Raw genomic sequence first — 18,574 nt, 5'->3', positions numbered from 1 at the left:
GGTTCGAAATTTAATTACAAATACTAGCTTAAAAATGTTTAATAAATAAAAAATAATTTATCTGCTATACAAATATTTGATTTAAATCATAATTTCGCTTAACCAAAAAAGTAACATTTAAAAATGCTGAAATGCATTAAAGAGTCAACAGCTGGGCGGCGCCACTGAAAAGGAACTGGTTCTTTGCCCACATTTATTTTGTTCTGGTTTTTGTTCAATTTTTACGGCGAACTGCGGTTGGGGCGAATGAGAGAAAACATATGGTGAAGGTTTCATATGTTTATTGACACATTGTGCCGGTTCAGAATTATAATTAATTGTTGAGGTATTTGGCAATTCTGTTGACCATATATATTTAAATCAAGAAACATGTCTTTTATTGGACGCGCTATGTTACGCCAAGTAAGTGACACATGGAAATGAAGTCATGAGAGGATAAACAAGAAGAATTTGCTCATATGCAAATCATTGCGATTACATAATTTAACGATCGGAAATGGTATTAATTCTATGATAATGACTTTTAGGTGCCTTTGTTGGGCAAATCTATTGGTCGTCAGTCAAAGCAATTTGAACGTCTGCTGCATCAGAGTAAGTGGGCTTATGCCATTGGCCATTTGCCATGGACTAATTTCTCTATCTTTTCCCCTGCAGCAGCCCCAGTTTGCGCTGTGCGCGTCCAGCAGCCCGCTCCAGACTTCAAAGGTTTGGCCGTGGTGGGTAATAACTTCCAGGAGATTAAACTGGAAGACTATAGGGGAAAGTATTTAGTTCTCTTTTTCTATCCGTTGGACTTGTAAGTACAATTGATATCCCGGCGACCTATTGATTAATATTCCTTGGTTCTCTACATGCAGCACATTTGTGTGTCCAACGGAAATTGTTGCATTTAGCGAACGCATTAAGGAGTTCCAAGACATCAATACCGAGGTGGTTGGTGTCTCGGTTGATTCGCATTTCAGTCACTTGTCCTGGTGCAATGTGGATCGCAAGAATGGAGGCGTTGGTCAACTCAATTATCCACTGCTCTCCGATCTGACCAAGAAAATATCTACTGACTATGATGTTCTCTTGGACAAAGAAGGCATCTCCTTGCGAGGCACATTCATCATTGATCCCAATGGCATTCTACGCCAGTATTCCGTCAATGATTTGCCAGTTGGCCGGTCGGTTGATGAAGTTCTACGTCTTATCAAGGCCTTCCAATTCGTTGAACAGCACGGCGAAGTGTGCCCAGCCAATTGGAATCCAAAGTCCAATCCAGCTACCATTAAACCAGATGTAGATGAGTCCAAGCAATACTTTGCAAAACATGGTTGAAAATAATGATTTATTCTCATTACACCACATACACATATTTTGAAAGAACCTAAAACATTCTCACCCAAATCCATACATAAATGTATAAACAAAAAGACATGGAAATAAACCGATCGTGTGCGCGAAGTCATATTCATTGGAAGGGGAACGTTATTTAGTACTTACGTACTTTACATACAAGAAAGGATTATCCTAATCAACATAGATGGAGACCAAAACTGAAGATATCGATAGGACAGATCAACAAATAGAAACAAATGCGTCTGATTTATTTGTTTAATAGTAATTTGCAATTTCGTTTACTGAAGCAACAGTATAGAATACCAATTAGTTATTTAGATTATATAATAATAGTTAAGTGAATAGTCAAAGGTTACTAAATTGATTGCAGGGCCAGTCGCATGTGGGTTGAGCACTATGGTCATATTAAAAATGAAGCATGTCTAATTGGTTGGGGGTGGAGGAGGTGGCGGTTGGGCCAGAGATAAGGATGGTGGAGGGGGAGCACAAGGCGGTGGCGGTGGGAGCGGTGCACTCATCCACGGCGGGAGTGTGCCTGGGATGGGTGGATTCATGGGCTCGGTAGCCGGCGGCGGCGGGAAGCGGCGCACTCATCCATGGCGGTAGTGTGCCAGGGATGGGTGGATTTATGGGCTCAGTAGACGGTGGCGGTGGAAGTGGTGCGCTCATCCAGGGCATCAGTGGTGGAGGCATTGGCGGCGGAGCCTGAGCCACTGGGGGTGGTGCTGGCACAAAGGGCGAAATGCCGTGATCCATGCCCATACCCATGCCGTGATCCAAGCCCAAGCCATGCTGCTCCATTCCCATGCCATGTTGATCCATTCCCATGTTGCTATGCTCATGGCCACTGGGTACTGATCCCCAGCTGTTCATATCGCGTTGATGGTCACGAGATGAATTCCCTGGTGGGGATTGGATGGCCTGCATCTGTGATGGTTTCTTGTCAAAAATGCTGTAGCTTGCACGATGCAGCTGTGGAGCAGCAGGCGGTGCTTCTGGTTTGGGCGCAGCCGGAGGCGGACCCTCACCCAGTTCAGCCATCAAGCTCAAGTATTCCTCATCGATTTTGGCCTGTGAATCTTCATTTGTCATGCCAGGGACTCCCGCACCGGGCCGCTTATTACGACAATCTTTGGTCAAGTGGCCAGTTCCGCCACATGAGGTGCACACAATCGTATTGGTGATAATCGGTTTGTCGGGACACTGCCACGATTTGTGATCGGTTGACCCGCAAGTGCAACGCTGTATATCGTTCTCTCGCAGAGTTCCATTCAATTGGGCCAACTCACGCAATTGCATGCGACGTAGATCGTTATGTCCCTCTGGTACCTCGATTCCCTGACGTATGACATCCTTAATTTTGTCCACAGCCTTTCGCACAGCCTCCGGATTGGGAGCAGTGATAAAGGCATGCAATGGCTCATCCTCTCCGGGCAGGGGTTGTCCATCCTTACGACCGACTTTTCCCTCCTTCACAGAACCCTTGCCACGTATAATAATTTTCGCTCCCGTGTCTTTTTCCATGGCTTTTAATGTGTTGCCGCGTGGTCCAATCAGTAGACCAACAAAATTGATGTCAGGATGTTGCTCCTGTGGTATCAAGACTTTATCACTCACTCGAGTAACTGGCGGCCTAAAAACCAATTGAAAGATATGAATGTTTTAACCTGAAAGGGACATATGATCTTGAAAAAACTTACTTATAATCCGCTGGTGGCTTGAACTCTGGATTCACTGCCTGCATCTTGACAATCAACTGATGACGCTGCTCTTCCAGGCGCTTTCGATAGCGAAACTCTCGGGTATTCAAACGTTTACCATCAGAACTATAGATAGGCTCCGGGGACGGTGATCTGCGGATGACCAGAGCAAAATAAAACGCAGCCATTTTGTGAAACTATTTTTGGACTAGACAAAATTTAAATATTGTCTTCAATATTATAACTGTTCTTCCGCTTTGTTTTTTGTCTCTAAATTTTACTAGACTTAAAGGACACTTATCGTACTACAAATAATATCGTATATCGTATGCTGTAAGTTTGCAAATCAAATTCATTAATCAAGTTCATTAGCAAAAGGTTATGGATTAGCAGAAGAATAAAAAAAAAATAAGTTAAATAAGAGCCAACACAAGATTCGCTGGGGAATTGAGAAAAGAAGAATTTTGATTAATTCGTTCGATTTGTTTTTATGTGTATTTCTGCACGTCTCTATGGAGAGAGTCTGGACCTTCGGACGCGTTCTTCTGCAAAATGGTCTCTCAATAATACCGATAGATATTCTTTTCTTGTTGGAAGAGAGAAGAAATGTGACATTATTAAAATAATGCTGAATCGAATCTGTTTCCATTGTTGTTGTGGTTTGTTCAGGCGCTTACATAATGTCGTACTTTTAGTTATTTTGGTTAACTTAATCGCTGCCATGAAATGGAATGGAATTAGTTTGATTTTAAATTAATTGAAATTTTGGCCCTTTAGCCAATCCCCCTCCCCTTTTTGTTTACAGGAAGTCGCGACTGGATTCCATTATGCTTGGGACCTTTGTAAAACCTTCACCGGGAAGAAATTGTTTTATATTATTTATGCTACATTTTTTTTAAAAGGATTTACATGGGTTTTTCCATTCGCTATTTGGCTTTCACTTTTTAAAACAACATTATGAAATATATCGTTTGTTCTGAAAACCCATGTAACACCTCTTTTTTTAAAGGGTATTTCGTTTCACCCTATTTCACATTTTAAACCTGTACAAATCAGATATATTATCATTAGTATATCCTCCGTTGCATCCATCGATCGATCGGTCTAGGCTATTCGTGCTGTGATGTGTAGTTTCAAAATAGATATAGAACGGAAAGAGTAGGACATAGGGATTGGGATTCGGGTGGGTATTGGAACTTATTTGCAAACCTTTCTTCCGGATTCTGTGTGATGCCCAAATCACCTGTGCGCAGCTTGCGGCTAATCTCCTCGATTTGAAATTGAACTGCAATTAGAAGGCGTTAGAAAAGAAGGAAGAAAATCGAGAGCAATCTCGACATTAGTAAACGTTAATTGCTGATTACGATCTAGAAAAGAAAACAATATTCAAAAATTATGTTGACAAATTTGTTCTCTGTGTATATCTGAATGAATCATTCTCACATTCATTCCGTTGCCTAATAACCTAACTGAAAATATGATTATTGAATTGAATTGGAATTGAATTGAATGTTAAGTTAATGTACACGTAATATTGAAGTTAGATAGTAATTGAATTATGTTAGGAGGACCGTAATTATTTTTGGAACTCGTGTCTTGGGTATCGTGTCATGTCGCACGGCCGGAATCCCTTCAAAAAGAGAACGAGAGATTATAATTATAGTTGTCTCAATGCAATTTTTAGTTTGTCTTAATTTTTGATTGTGTGTGTTTACGTTCTCGATCTTCTGCTCTGTCTGCTGTGCCATTCCACCTGGATCTGCATCTGATCTGATCGCAACTATCTGTGCTAATGTGGCTAATTAGTTAGACTTACGTTACTAAGGATCACTTACAAATTTAAACAACACTTATCTGGTGACTTAAACTTAAACAAAAGAGATTTTGTAGAAAAAACTAGAGAAATAGTATTACCTAAATAAGCCTCCTGTTGGGCCGGATCCAACGTGGAGGGTAGAATGGTGGGCATGCCGGGTATGAATGTTTTGTCATTTTCACTACCACCCCAACGTGATTTGCGTTTCCGTTTCCTATCAGCAGCACTCTCCACTATAAATATTTTAAATTGATTATTTTATTCTTAAGCTCTGTGAGATTTGAGTACTTACTAAAACTGTCCAATGCTCCATTGCTTGTTGAATCGTTGCTATTCTGACTGTTGAAGAATGATGCAAATCCCTTGGCTACTCCAGCAGTACCCATTAACTCTTGAATTGTTTGTGAGAGATCAAAACGGGATTCACGAGGCTCCTCTCGTATGGTTTCCAAAGACGTTGGCATTTGGGCCTGGCGATCAAAAAGCGAAGGTAAACGTAACTCTTGATCAAGCAAGGATATGCGGTTGTTGGACGACGTATCGAAAGGATTGACATGGCTGCGTTCCGCAGTTCGATCCCTGTCACGGCTGCTTCTATCACGATCGCCACGATGTCTTTCGTAGCTTCGGCTACGCGACCGACGCCGGCGACTGCGGTCATAATCGCCTCCTCGAGAGTTGCTGCGTCTCGACCGTGAATCACGATCACGCTTACGATCTCGATCGCGGTCTCGACTGCGCGAACGCTTGGAGCGCCTTCTGTCGTAGTCGTCATGATTGCGTGACCGGCTACGATTCGATCGGGAGTCACGATCACGGTCTCGCTCTCGATCCCTATCCCGGTCCCGTTCTCGACTGTCGCGGTCTCGCCGACGACTACTACCACCGTCTCTGTCTCTACTATCACGGTCCCGATCTCTGCAAAGCAAAAGCCAAATGTAATTTGTTGCGTAACAGTTTGATTGACTCAAAGTGCCAATTCATAACCATTTCTTACCTTCTCTTCTTGTCTCTGTCCTTATCCTTGTCCCTGTCTCCACGACTGCGGTCTTTCGAACGGGAGCGTTCTTTTTCCTTTACACCACCATTGCTTGTCGATAGCATACTTGGGGGTGTTCCACTCATTACAGTGGACAATCAACACTTGCAACTTAAGCGTTTACAGCGATTTCAGCAAAATTAAAAAAATTTATAGCACAATTTGTATACGTTTATTTTTTTTCTCTCAAAAATGGCGACACGACGTCGCTTCAATATAAGCCAGTGTTACCAGATGCCGTAATTATTTTAGTGTTACCAGTGCGTAGTTAAATAATAGGTGATTTGGGTAATTTTATCGCTACAGACAAATGAATTTTTAAAATTGTTTGTAATTCTAGTAAATTCTAAGAAATACATCCAAGAATTAAACATAAGGGATTGGGATAAATCTCTTTTTCTGCAGCGATTTTCTACCATTTTCAAATATTATAACATCTTTCGATAAGTTGATTAATATTGTGACCCTGTATGAGTCACGGTTACAGTTTTGCCATCTCTAGCAGTATGGCATGGGTCACACTTAAACCTGCCGCCTCGCACGTGTAGCCTATTTTGTTGTTAAATGCATTTATATCCAATCTGTTTCAATCATAAATAATTGGGAAATATGGGTGCAAAGAATAAACGGGCAAACTCTGATGCGGTATATGCAAAAAAGTCAGCTAAATCCGGCAACAAAAATCCGTTTGAAACAAGCACAGATCAAACAGCCACAAAAGGCCAAAATGCCTTTGATATCCATGTCAACAAGGAAAAGTTTCAGATTCTGGGTAGAATTTGCAAGCATGATCGCGGAATGCCTGGAGTGTCACGGGCTAAAGCTCTACAGAAACGTGCTCAGACCATTGGGAAACAATATGCTGTAAAAAACAAGACAAACAAATTCGTAGATCGTCGAATCGGGAAACATCTAAGCGGGGATCAACTAACCGAGACGGTGATGAACGCCCGTTTCCTGGCAGAAAAGATGTCCCAGGTGCGTGCTTCAAACAAAGCTGAAAGATACAATCTGAACGACGATGAATTGTTGACACATCGTGGCCAAACACTGGAGGAGATTGAACAGTATCGAGACGAGCGTTCTGATGATGAAGAATTGGACGATGAAGGTTTGGATGGTAAGTGAAAACTACAAAAACAATTGCAGTTTTGCCGTCAGTATGTCATTAATAAATTAATTTTTTTTCTAGCCGACTTTACATCTGCTGCAAATTTTGGAGGTGGCGATAATGAAACGGACCAAGATCGCCAAACGGCAATCGATAAGATGATACTTGAGCAAAAGCGACGCAAGAATGAAATTGCCAAGGAAAAGGATGAAGTTTATGATCTTACGGAAAAATTGGATGCCAACTATAAACTGCTCTTGCCTTTGGTGGCTAAGGCGACCAAGGATGAACAGGCGCCAAAACCACCACCAGATGCTTATGATAAATTGCTTAAGGAGATGATATTTGAGCCGCGTGGCAGTGTCACCGACAAATTGATAAATGTCGAAGAGCTGGCAAAACAGGAGGCCGAGCGCCTGGAGAAAATGGAAAATGAGAGGTTGCGGCGCATGAAAGCCGATGGTGAAGAGGATGAAAAAGACACCAAGGCAAGACCGAAACATCGTTCAGCGGATGATTTGGATGATGGTTATTTTGTGGCCGAAGACGACAATGAACCAGATGATACTTTAGCTTATGATTTGGATGGCAACTTAGGTACTCATCTTAATGGAAAGCCAAATAAAATTCAAAATGACAACGCTGGAGATGAAGAGGAAGATAATGATGAAGAGGATGGTGAGGAAGAAGAGGATGAGGAGGAAGAAAGCGATGATGACTCTGAAGTAGATAACTTAAGTGATCTCAAGGAATCAGACAGTGGATCTGATGCAGAAACGGCGCCAGAGCAACCTGCCTCAAAGTCACCCAAGAAAAAGTCATTAACTTCCATAGAGTCGAAAATAGAAGATACTACCATACCTTTCACTCTTAAGATGCCCAAAACCTATGAAGATTTTACGCAACTCTTTGACCAATATCCTCAGCCTGGCCAGCAAGCAACCATTGTTGAGCGTCTAATTAAATGTCACCATCCCAAGCTCGAGGGGGTCAACAGGGAGCATGTGGTTAAACTGTATTCTTATCTGTTGCAGTATATAAAGGATCGCTTTGAGGATGCAAGCGAACAGGATATTGGTAAAAATTTTGAATTAATATCAGGACTTATGCCTCATTTGTATGACCTTACCCAGTTAAACCCGCTACGCATGTCCAGCACTTTGCTAGATGTGATCAAAGAAAAGTATGGGGCCTATCTAAAGAATCACAAAATTTATCCAACCCTGGATACATTAATATATTTTAAATTGGTGGCTAATATATATTCAACTTCTGATTTTCGACATCCGCTGGCCACACCCACCTACATCTTTATGCAGCACATCCTGAGTAGAGCGAGAGTGCGAACACGACAGGACATCGGAATGGGACTATTTCTAGTTACCATTGCATTGGAATTTGGATCACTGTCAAAACGTTTGCTGCCATGTGTTTTTAATTTCTTGCAAGGAGTTGTCCACATATCTATACCCAAGCGAGATGTGGAACAAGTTGAGATCCCGCCACCCTTTGAGAATAATGGACCCCTGAGTAAACTCTTGGCCATCTCATCGTCAACAGCAGAAGAGAGTGCAAGTCTGGGCGAGCAAAAGCTTCAGCCTGAAGATCTGGTAACTCACACAGTTACACTAGACTTTAAGGTGCGAGCCCTAGACACATCACTCTGTTTGATTAGAGAAGCCATGGAGTTGGTAGCTGAGCATCCTGGGGCATGTTATTTGGCCGCGCCTTTCCTGCCCCTTTTTAACCAGCTACCCCTAAAACTTTACCCAGCCCATGTCCATAAACACCACAAGGATGCGAAGGAATTGTTATCACAGTTGGCGGAGCAGAAGCAAAAGCGTCTAGCCCCAGCTGAAAGAAAACCCAAGGCCTTACGTCTCCTAGAGCCGCGTTTCGAAGCTGTCTACGATGACAAGCGCAGACCAAAGATGTCAAAGGCCAAGGAAGAGCGAGCTAAATTAGTTCACAAGATTAGGCGTGAAAAGAAGGGAGCCATTCGTGAAATTCGTCGGGACACGGCCTTCGTGCAAGAGCTTAAGCTTAAGCAAATACTCCAAAGGTAAAAATTTTAAATGTTTGGTTATTAATAAGGGATTTTAATAATTTTGTGTTCATTGCAGTGATAAGGAACGACATGAAAAGGTCAAACGGATCTACCAGGAGGCCTCTATGCAGCAAGGCGAGCTTAATGAATTGGCTCGTGCCAAGAAACGCAAAAAGTTTTAGTTTTCCACAAACGAATATATCTGTAAATGTTAGTTATGCGATAAATATAGAAAATGTTACAAATGAACTAAATTATTTTTAAAATTCTCATTGAAACTAGAGAACATTTTAACGGTTGGAATCGAGCTTGATAATAGTTATCGGATATCGGTCGGTGCTCACCTCTAGTTTCTCGTTACGTCACGTCAATCAGCTGTTGGGCGCAGTGTTTTGTGGTCTTGACAAAAGCAATATGAGTTTTTTAGCAAAGGTAAATCATAAATAATAAAGTAAACTGTAATGCAACGCGACTACTTTTTCAGCTAACACCGCAGTTGGCCCTCGTCCAGGCTCAGGTTAGCAAAGCGGCCTTACACACCAGTGCCGTTTGCTGTCGCGTGCAATCCGGCCGCTATCGCATAACCACAAAGCGAGACAGGCCCCTTACCTACGAAATGGCAAACCCTCCCCATTTCATAGGGCACCGCAAGTCCTGGAACTCGTGGAATACATGTATGTGGTTAATTAACTATTTATTTAATTCATAAACTAATTGGCTTATCAAATTAACAGCCACATTAAAGGATGGTCTGCGCCCATCACAAACCGCTATTGAGGACGTTTTTATAAGAAAATTCATAACTGGAACATGGCATGCTTTGGTCTGCTCGGAGGTGATTATTAAGCGTCAGCATAACACAATACGCATTGCTGGCATCATTCGGCAGGCAATAAGTCCGCGCAAGATATACTTTTTAGTCGGTTACACGGAGGAATTACTATCCTATTGGCTACAATGCCCTGTCACCCTAGAATTGCAGACGGTAGCGGACAAGAAGGATGTGGTTTTCAAGTACATTTAGTTGTTTATAATCTTAGCTGCCTAATATACATAAATCATACATTTCTAAAAAAAATTTGTAACTAGTGAGTGTACTCTATTTCGCTGTTATTGCTTTGTAAAGATTTAATGGCCTTGTTCACGATTACTCCATCGAGATCTTTAACCTGCAATCAAAACATTAACTAAATCTATAAAATTTCCTCGTAGAGTCTACTTACTGTTTCAATTAGTGCTTTGAGCTCTGCTAATGAGTTGAGATCAAAAATCAATGATTTGATATCCTTAACCAGTTCCAGAAATAGAAAAATCACAATTTTACGCGATCCACCGCACACCTTGTCCCAGATTTTAACCAACATCATTTCACAAATAACGCCGGCAAAGCATGTAATGTACCAATTGTCCAGGAGCTTTGTGTTTTCTTCAAATAGGCCCAATTTCTCCAATCGATAGAACAACGCTATATCCTCGCGCTTCAAGAGTGTTTGGGTCATTTCCTTTAGCTTGACGCATTCTCGCTTCAACTCGCGTGTATATTGATAGAATCCTTTGGCCATCCAATAAGTATCCACATCGTCATTGAATATCTGAAGTAAGGTGCGTACTATATCTATAAACTGCGTGTCATCCTCTTGGATACCGGAACTGCTATTGCTGCTCTGCAATCGATTTGTTTCAACAAGCCACATAGTGTGCATTACCAGCTCTTTGGGTTTTGTTTGGTCGATGGCACGCATAACAGTCACAGCTCGAAGTAAGTCCTCGTAGACCTCGCGTCTTTGATCCCGTATGAATGATGTGGACGACTTGTGGAGAGGCATTATGTCCATCACAAGAGACCACAGCAGAGTTCTTTGGGCATTGGGAACTGTGTAATTCATGCAGAATTGCTTTAATTTGGAACGATTTCGAACCTCATCCTGTAAGAGTTTATTGAGGGACTTCTTTTCCTCGACGCTGTTTATTAAACATTTATCATAATAGCTCGAACGAAAATTACGTAAATCTGGTGAAAAGCTACTCATATTGGCAAAAGAATACACTCTGTTTTAATTCATTGCAATGATATAAAATTCTATTTATTCAACAACAGCTGATTAAAAAATTAAAGCAAATCGTGAAAAGTAGTGTTAGAAGTCTCACAAACAACATATTAAGTTAACAGCAGTGTATAACGTTTTAGCCCGTTTTAAAAAGGATAATAACAAGAAAATCTAAAAATTAAACAAATTGTTGAAAACTATCTTAGTCAAAGTAAAATAGTCGCAGGATTTAAAAAAAGATTACAATTTCAATTTAAAATACTAAATTCAAATCAGTGATTATTTGTCTGCAGTATTTTACATACCTGCGACTTATCACAAATATTTTGCGTTTATCAGCACTACAAATCAGCGATGTCATATAAACAATAAATTTAGTTTTTAATATTTATTAAAATCGAAAAAGAACCTGTACGAGATTGAATAAATTTACAACTGTGTCTCCGGAAGAACAAGGGAATACATGGAAATACAATTATTATTATTATTAGGGACATTATGCTGAAGGTGGTTAATGTCGTCGGAGCTGATGGAAAAAGTCTTGGACAAATTAGTAATAACGATGATTTCTATGAGCCGCACATCGACTACCTCTGTCCGCAGTGTGGCAAAGAGTTCACAGAAAAGAAGTATTGGCGTGCACATGTCTCCCAAGCTCACGGTTTGAATCATATAGCGTTTTTAGCTCATTCACGATTTAAAAACTATTTACAAAATTTACCATACAAGTTCTACACCAGATGTCGCAAATGCCAAAAATGCTATGCACATCGCAAGCAATTGGTCAGCCATTTGGTCACTGTACATCGCATTCTGGAAATGCCGCATCCGAATCCACAACCCAAACATCAGCCGCATCCCAGCAAGCAAACTGTTACTGTGGCTAATGAAACCTTCGAGATTACATTTTTGGATGACGAACCGAAAAGCATTCAGAGTAGTTCTCGAAGCAGGAACATTAAAGCGAAAGCACTTAATGATCGTTCCTACTCTCCACCACCACCTCCACCCAATTCCCCTACTTCCCATTGCTACAAGTGCAAAGAATGTAATTCACTTCACAACTCTCTCGTAGCTCTTAAGATGCACATCAGGAGGAGACATTTCGTAAATGGCAAATATACAACCAGCAAGTATATCACTTCCGAGTCTGCAAACTCTAAACCAAGAGAAGGAAATTTAGTTCGTAAAATAGACCGCAAGGAGGACTCAAGGGAATCTACAATGCCTATGAAAAAACCTCTAAATGTAGAGTCTACAAATGAGAATACAACGGTGGGGACTGCAAGTGGATCACTTCCTGCAAAGAAGGTTATCACAGCAACGGACAGAAATGTAGTTCTGACGAAGACACACAAAGGAAATTTAGTTAGTAAGATAGACCGCAAGGAGGACTCAAGGGAATCTAAAATTCCTGCAAAGAAACTTCTAAATGGGGAGTCTACAAATGGAAATACAACGGTAGGGACTGCAAGTGGATCATGTTCTTCAACAAAGGCTCTGAGGGCAACGGACAGAAATGTAGTTCTGATGAAGGCACACAATAAAGATCGTAGCCTGGAAGAAACCATACATCCTGCAAAGAAACCTAAACATGATGAGTCTCTAATTCAAAAAACAGTAACTAAGACGTTACAACGAAAGAAAGACCATAGCTTAACGGAATTAATAAAACCCACGAAGAATGTTGGGATTACAAAAGGGGTCATAAAGGAACAAAAAAAGGTTCTGACGGAGGAAAGCACTAAGGATCCCGCAAAAGAACTTGGTAATGACTTGTCCAAAACAGTACCGAGTTCCACAGAATCTTCCACATCTACGTCTTTGCCTGCAAACAATATTCAGGATAACTTTCAATATATATGCCCCGCATGTGGTTTAACATATATGAAGGAATTGCATTGGCGTCGCCACATCAACGAGGTGCACCAATTTAATAAATTTCCGTACTTAAAAATGCGAATACGAGACAAGAACCTTTATCAATGCTTAATGTGCAGGGGTTCCCTATTGGCATCGCACCTAAAACCTCTACAGGAACATCACTTTCGGCATCTGCCCCACCGTTTGTATATTAAGTGTTCGGTCTGTGACACTAGCTACAACTATAAGCCCAATTTGTTAACTCATAGCGTGCAGTGTCCTATAATCGCTAAGAAACGCAGTCTGAACAAACCGTTGCCGCCATCTTCATAGATACAATTGATAAATTGAGGAGAAATATAGGGCATTAGAATCTAAACACAAAATTAAAATTAACTTTCTTTTGTATAATGTTTGAATACATAAACTTGTGATGATCAAGAACTGACATGTACTATCTTTGATATTTGAAAAATATAATTGAGAATCACTTAATTTTGAGATTTCCTCTATGATTTTTTTTTTTTGTTATTTATTAAAGCCTTTTTGTTAATTGAAAATATTATAATGGTAAATTGCACAAGCATCGTGATTTTCTATCCACACACATTTTTCACATTCAAATTTAACAGTCTCGTGAAAATACTAAGTTGTGACTGCCTGGGAACTGTGATCTCAGTATTGACAAATCACGGGCACATTTTTCAACACAGTAAATCGCCGCAAACAAAAAAAATGGCATTTGTGCAGACTTTTTTTAGTTGATTTAATTTTGTTTTAATTGGTTTAAAAAGAGAATGAGTGAAACGCGATTACAGACGGTCCGCTCGCAGTTAAAAGTGCCGTAGAAATGAAGCGAAATCAAATATATAGCAAGGATATACCCAAACAATTATATTAACAAACGCTGTGCGTAGGATAAAAACTAGTTCTTCAACATCTTGTCTTCTTCTTATTCTTTGTGTTAAACCTTGACGCACACACAAACATACACACACATAGAGCCACATACGCGCGAGCAGGTCAGAAATGGAAGGCATGGACCTGTGGACGTCAATGTTCTCCAATGATTTTGAGGAGGGTGAGGACAGCGAACAATATGGCAATGGAACGGGAACTGGTCTTAAGCCATCGGCGGACACTGACGACATAATGGCCGAGGCTTACGATGGCGATGAATGCGTTGATGATGATGATGACCTTATGGAAATGGAGGATAACGGCGAAATGGAGACCACTGAGGAGGACGGTAGAAATGGCAAGCAAAAGGGACCAGAACCTGATGATGATGCCATTTTTGATTTCGAATTGGAACCGATTGTAAGCATAGCAGAGAATGCAACAACTTCACTAGGGCCAGCTGGCCCTACTTCAGCTTCAGTGCGTCCGATGCATCGAAATTCATTGCCAGCAGGTGGTTCGATTTCCGGCCGGCCTAAAGAAGTGCGTTTATCTGGCGTTCAAATGCGACCAACCACCTCACAAATAAATGCAACCGACGAACATGGTGTTCCCATTAACTACGAGCTGGGCGTAATATACATTTGTCCAGCATGTGGAGCGGAATTTCGGCAACAGGACCAGTGGAAGCGTCACATGAACCAAATGCATCAATTCAACACACGACGTGGTCTTAATTTCGTGGCCATGGATAAGCTATATCAGCGCTGTCTGGAGTGCAACAAGCGCATAGCTATGCACAGTCGTGAGAATCTTCTAAAGCACAAGTTCACCCATTTGCCATATCGTTGCACAAAGTGCTACTTATGCAAAAGGGAGTACAAATATAGGTAAGGACACATTCACCTCTCTTACTTAGGAATTCAAAGACCATGGTATTTAATTGTTAAGACAAAACAACAAAAGACTTGTTTCTAATATATTTTCCTTCATTCGAATTAAAAACAGACAAGATTTGATGGTTCACCTGCGAATGGTGCATTGCGAGGAGATTGTGAACATGATGCGGGGTGGTTACTCAGCGGCGGGACGTAAGACACGTGTTAGAGAGCCACGTACTGAGCGAAAAGAGTTCTGTCCCGACGATGACGATGCCATTGAAGTGAGGAATGAAGTGCTCGAACCTGATCTGGATGACTCTAGTTTCGGTGTGTCCTCCACTTCATATATGGAAGAAGATCCACCACAAAACTCAACCCCTCAGCCTTTGTCAGCCAAGCGAAAGCGCAGTCATCCTTCGGGAAATGGAAGTGGGGGCTCCACCGAACTGTGTGAGGATTATATACATTATATGTGTCCCGATTGTGGGACAGAGTGCGAAAATCATGCCCAATGGAGCCAGCACATTGAGTTTGTACATGATTACGTAAGTCGTCGGGGACTCAACTTTAGGAGCGTGGACATGCAGATGCAATGCTTGGAATGCAAGCAGGTAAGAGGCAATTAAATTAATGATTTACAACCATTAACCACGCGTTTCTTCCCATTTTTAATTTAGATTGTTACTCCCAACACGATTAAAACTCTGAGAGCTCACAAATTCAGCCATCTTCCGCAGCCCGAATGGCTGCGTTGCAAGCTGTGCTACAAGAGCTATACGGAGCACCATGAGTTGGTCACTCATTTATTGAAACATCATAATCTGGAAACCCTGATACCAGCAGATATGCCCGACGACCAATTGCTGAATTGTGCACCAGATGACGACGGAGGAGATGGCAGTGAGATGATCTTCGATGATGCCGATGATGTCCGTAGACGTGGTGGAAGGATAAGTAGTGATGATATCTACGAGCCGCACATCGATTACCTTTGTCCGCAGTGCGGCAAAGAGTTTATGGAAAAGAAACATTGGCGTACCCATGTAGTGCAAGTGCACGGCATGAATGATATAACAAAGCTAAACTTTGAGATTATATCGGAACGGCAGTTGAAGTGCACAGAATGCGAGAAGATCATCACGAATGCCTATGGCATACAGAATGCCCAACAGCATAGGATAACGCATTTACCATTTAAGGCCTATGCTAGGTGTCGCAAGTGCCACAAAACGTATACGGATCGCAAGGGATTGGTCAAACATTTGGCTACGTATCATCGTGTGGGCTGGGAGACTGGGCGAAAGTCTGGCGTAAGTGTCGATGCTCCTCTAACGCCAAAGCAACCGCGTAAACAAATTGTTACCGTGGCTAATGAAACATATGAGATTATATACTTGGATGAGGAGCCGAGCAACGTTGAGGAGAATGATTTTGGTGAACAAATGCAGGCGGATGACGATGAGTATGCGCCTGCTCCACCTCCTCCGCCCGTACCACCACCTAATCCACCTCCCACTCGCTTCAAGTGCTCGGATTGTGGTTCAATACACACTACTCAAATGGCTCTCAAGATGCACATCAAGGAGGAGCATAGCTTAAGAGAATCCAAGCATACTTCAAAGAAATACCCTGAGTCTAAGGAGGAAAAGAAAAGAAACAGTACATCTTCAGCGTCTTCCACACAGACTCCAAACGCCACCTCCATGCGTTCTCCAGGCACTACAATTGAGCAGAATTACATTTTTCTATGCCCATCCTGCGGTGAGGAGTATAAGACGCAGTTTGAGTGGCGTCGCCACATCAATGAATCCCACAACTTTGATAAACGGGAGTACTTGAATATGCGGCAATTAGACAAATATCGATATCAGTGCACCCAGTGCAAGGATATCGTCTGCAACTCGAAACTAAAGGGACTACAGGACCATCACTTTCGGCATTTGCCCTACCGTTTGTATCTCAAGTGCCTAGTCTGTGGCACTTGTTACAACCACAAACCGAATATAGCAGCTCATCTCCGGACACGCCATAATATCTTTGAACGGGAAACGCCTTGGCGAGAGCAACGCAATAAACCGCAATATGCATACGTTCAATCAAAGGATTCAACCGATAAGGAAAAAAGAAGCCACAGAGCAGAGTCACCCGTTGCTTCTTCATCGTCGTCATCGGTTTCGGCTATGGGGAGCAGCCGAACGCTGAAGCCCCAACCAGGGGGATTACCGACTCGGCCTGCGGGTCTAAACACGCTGGAGGATAGCATTTCGTATCACAATGCTGTCGATCTGGATTTTATCACATATTACTGCCCAAAGTGCAATCAGAATTTTGATTCGCATGCGTTCTGGCGCAAACACATTGTGGAGCAGCATAATTTCAATTGCCGTGAGGGACTTAACTTTCGACAGATTGACAACCATCATTACTTATGCCTCGAATGTTATAAGCGGGTTACGGTCACCCACACTAAGGGCGCCATTGGCCAGCTTCAGTCGCACAAATTCCGTCATCTTCCCTACCGCTCTTTCAAGTGCTTGACCTGCAATGGAGAGTTTGTGCGCAAACAAATGTTCTTTAAGCATTTGAACAGGGATACCAATAGATGCGATAACAGACCCAGCGGACCAGATGCTCCAGTCATCGATGATGATGATCAGGATGCGTCACATGGCGCAGGTGGTGAAGTGGTCACTGTGGAAGATGAGGAAGTGGATCCCTCTGCCTATCGTTTAATGTGCCCGCAATGTGGCGACAATATCGACACAAGCAGCAAGGCCGTTTGGCGGGAGCACATTAACATTTACCATGGCCTCGGCAAAAAGGAACTCTTACATATGCGAAAAATTGGCGACGATCTCTATCGTTGCTATGACTGCGATGAGGAATTGCAGACGAAGAAGCTTCGTGTGCTGCAGCAGCATCGTTTCCGACATCTGCCTTATGCCGCTTACATACGCTGTTTGCTCTGCGACAATCCAGAGGGCGATGATGCCATTGATGCTGCAGCCGGTCTGCACAGTATGCGAGAATTGCAGCAGCATATACGAGAACATCATCCGGCCATCGAGGACAACGATGAACAAATGCAGAATGTGCGTCAACAGGCCGCCGAAGAGGAGGCTGACGAGGACAGTCATTTGGAGAACGAGACCGCGGCCAGTTCGGGTTCTGGTAATGGTCCATACATGCCGCTGCCACCGCATTTGCTAGACGATGGCGATGATTTTGAGGAACAATATTTACTTGGATAGTGGGCCACAAACAACACAAATTTTGAAATCAAGTGGACAACTGAATCTTTAAGTCTCTCTAAAAAGATGGACAAAAACTCTTAATTAAACTTTAAGTAATTATTAAAAATGATTTATTGCCCCACAGAGACATCATTCTACTTTGACTCATAATCCTAATTTTTCCGTAGAACTGACATTTTTAATAGTAATTAAGAACAATCTCAGACTATTTATTTCCACATTGTACTCAAACTTCCTCCCCCTCATTCATGCATTATCACAGCTCACAGACACTTTCCTTTAATTCCTTTCCCCCAGTATGACAAAGAAAGATTTCTTGAAATTATAATCGTAATTAATAAGTATAAAAAATAATTATATAAATATATATTTAGATGATTTCTTTGAGATTTAGTTATACTCTTAATTTAGATCTGAACAAACTTGTTTCCAATCCAAATTATACCCGATTTTTTTTATCAAATATAATGTTAATAAATAAGCAATTTAAATCAACAAATTATCAAATTATTATCCTTACCCTTTGACATCCCGAACCAGGGGCGCTTGTTTAATTTGTGATTTGTGCGAAATA

General features: G+C 41.7%; 6 protein-coding genes across 7 annotated transcripts; 4 read left to right on the top strand and 2 right to left on the bottom strand.

Annotated features, from left to right (window-relative positions):
• The first annotated feature begins 244 nt into the window (after positions 1–244).
• On the top strand, positions 245–1,446 carry Prx3 (Peroxiredoxin 3). Of its 2 annotated transcripts, none has more exons than XM_068301510.1 (4): positions 245–402; positions 528–591; positions 658–796; positions 858–1,446. In XM_068301510.1, exons 1-4 carry the CDS (start codon positions 370–372, stop codon positions 1,318–1,320), a joined length of 699 nt encoding a protein of 232 aa, XP_068157611.1. In that variant the 5' UTR covers positions 245–369; the 3' UTR covers positions 1,321–1,446. The 2 variants fall into 2 exon arrangements, with proteins under 2 accessions (XP_068157611.1, XP_068157610.1); XM_068301509.1 differs by having other exon boundaries at positions 246–402; positions 655–796.
• Positions 1,447–1,547: 101 nt separating this feature from the next.
• SF1 (splicing factor 1) lies at positions 1,548–6,126 on the bottom strand. The gene is given in 7 exon segments (XM_068301506.1): positions 1,548–1,931; positions 1,933–2,974; positions 3,042–3,194; positions 4,251–4,326; positions 4,956–5,090; positions 5,150–5,775; positions 5,855–6,126. Coding segments are annotated over 7 exon segments (2,328 nt in total). The 5' UTR covers positions 5,983–6,126; the 3' UTR covers positions 1,548–1,763.
• Positions 6,127–6,396: 270 nt separating this feature from the next.
• On the top strand, positions 6,397–9,308 carry l(3)07882 (Nucleolar protein 14 homolog l(3)07882). Its single transcript, XM_068301505.1, has 3 exons — positions 6,397–7,016; positions 7,089–9,069; positions 9,131–9,308. The coding sequence occupies exons 1-3, from the start codon at positions 6,506–6,508 to the stop codon at positions 9,234–9,236; spliced, it is 2,598 nt and encodes an 865-aa protein (XP_068157606.1). The 5' UTR covers positions 6,397–6,505; the 3' UTR covers positions 9,237–9,308.
• Positions 9,309–9,342: 34 nt separating this feature from the next.
• On the top strand, positions 9,343–10,272 carry mRpS24 (mitochondrial ribosomal protein S24). The gene is made up of 3 exons (XM_068301511.1): positions 9,343–9,486; positions 9,539–9,728; positions 9,789–10,272. Exons 1-3 carry the CDS (start codon positions 9,469–9,471, stop codon positions 10,076–10,078), a joined length of 498 nt encoding a protein of 165 aa, XP_068157612.1. The 5' UTR covers positions 9,343–9,468; the 3' UTR covers positions 10,079–10,272.
• On the bottom strand, positions 10,059–11,164 carry TBC1d7 (TBC1 domain family member 7). Its single transcript, XM_068301507.1, has 2 exons — positions 10,278–11,164; positions 10,059–10,223 (listed from the first exon to the last, which is right to left on the bottom strand). The coding sequence occupies exons 1-2, from the start codon at positions 11,082–11,084 to the stop codon at positions 10,140–10,142; spliced, it is 891 nt and encodes a 296-aa protein (XP_068157608.1). The 5' UTR covers positions 11,085–11,164; the 3' UTR covers positions 10,059–10,139.
• A 2,518-nt stretch (positions 11,165–13,682) lies between these two features.
• On the top strand, positions 13,683–18,499 carry LOC137584728 (zinc finger protein 62). Its single transcript, XM_068300268.1, has 3 exons — positions 13,683–14,755; positions 14,874–15,357; positions 15,424–18,499. The coding sequence occupies exons 1-3, from the start codon at positions 13,995–13,997 to the stop codon at positions 17,995–17,997; spliced, it is 3,819 nt and encodes a 1,272-aa protein (XP_068156369.1). The 5' UTR covers positions 13,683–13,994; the 3' UTR covers positions 17,998–18,499.
• The last annotated feature ends 75 nt before the right edge of the window (positions 18,500–18,574 follow it).

This window comes from Drosophila tropicalis, unplaced genomic scaffold (genome assembly GCF_018151085.1).
Source record: "Drosophila tropicalis isolate 14030-0801.00 unplaced genomic scaffold, ASM1815108v1 contig_878, whole genome shotgun sequence".
Taxonomy (NCBI): Eukaryota; Metazoa; Arthropoda; class Insecta; order Diptera; family Drosophilidae; genus Drosophila; species Drosophila tropicalis.
The sequence above is the reverse complement of the archived record's forward strand: the minus strand, read 5'-3'. Positions and strand labels throughout refer to the sequence as shown.

Bases quoted from the DNA above. Each gene is read 5' to 3' on its own strand.
- mRpS24 (XM_068301511.1), top strand. The intron at 9,729-9,788 runs GTATGTGGTTAA...TCAAATTAACAG, and splicing joins CTGGAACTCGTGGAATACAT to CCACATTAAAGGATGGTCTG.
- Prx3 (XM_068301509.1), top strand. From the start codon at position 370: ATGTCTTTTATTGGACGCGCTATGTTACGCCAA. The intron at 403-527 runs GTAAGTGACACA...AATGACTTTTAG, and splicing joins GACGCGCTATGTTACGCCAA to GTGCCTTTGTTGGGCAAATC. The intron at 797-857 runs GTAAGTACAATT...CTCTACATGCAG, and splicing joins TTTTTCTATCCGTTGGACTT to CACATTTGTGTGTCCAACGG.
- LOC137584728 (XM_068300268.1), top strand. From the start codon at position 13,995: ATGGAAGGCATGGACCTGTGGACGTCAATGTTCTCCAATGATTTTGAG. The intron at 14,756-14,873 runs GTAAGGACACAT...AATTAAAAACAG, and splicing joins AAAAGGGAGTACAAATATAG to ACAAGATTTGATGGTTCACC. The intron at 15,358-15,423 runs GTAAGAGGCAAT...TTTTTAATTTAG, and splicing joins AATGCTTGGAATGCAAGCAG to ATTGTTACTCCCAACACGAT.
- TBC1d7 (XM_068301507.1), bottom strand. From the start codon at position 11,084: ATGAGTAGCTTTTCACCAGATTTACGTAATTTTCGTTCGAGCTATTAT. The intron at 10,224-10,277 runs GTAAGTAGACTC...TTTTGATTGCAG, and splicing joins TCAAAGCACTAATTGAAACA to GTTAAAGATCTCGATGGAGT.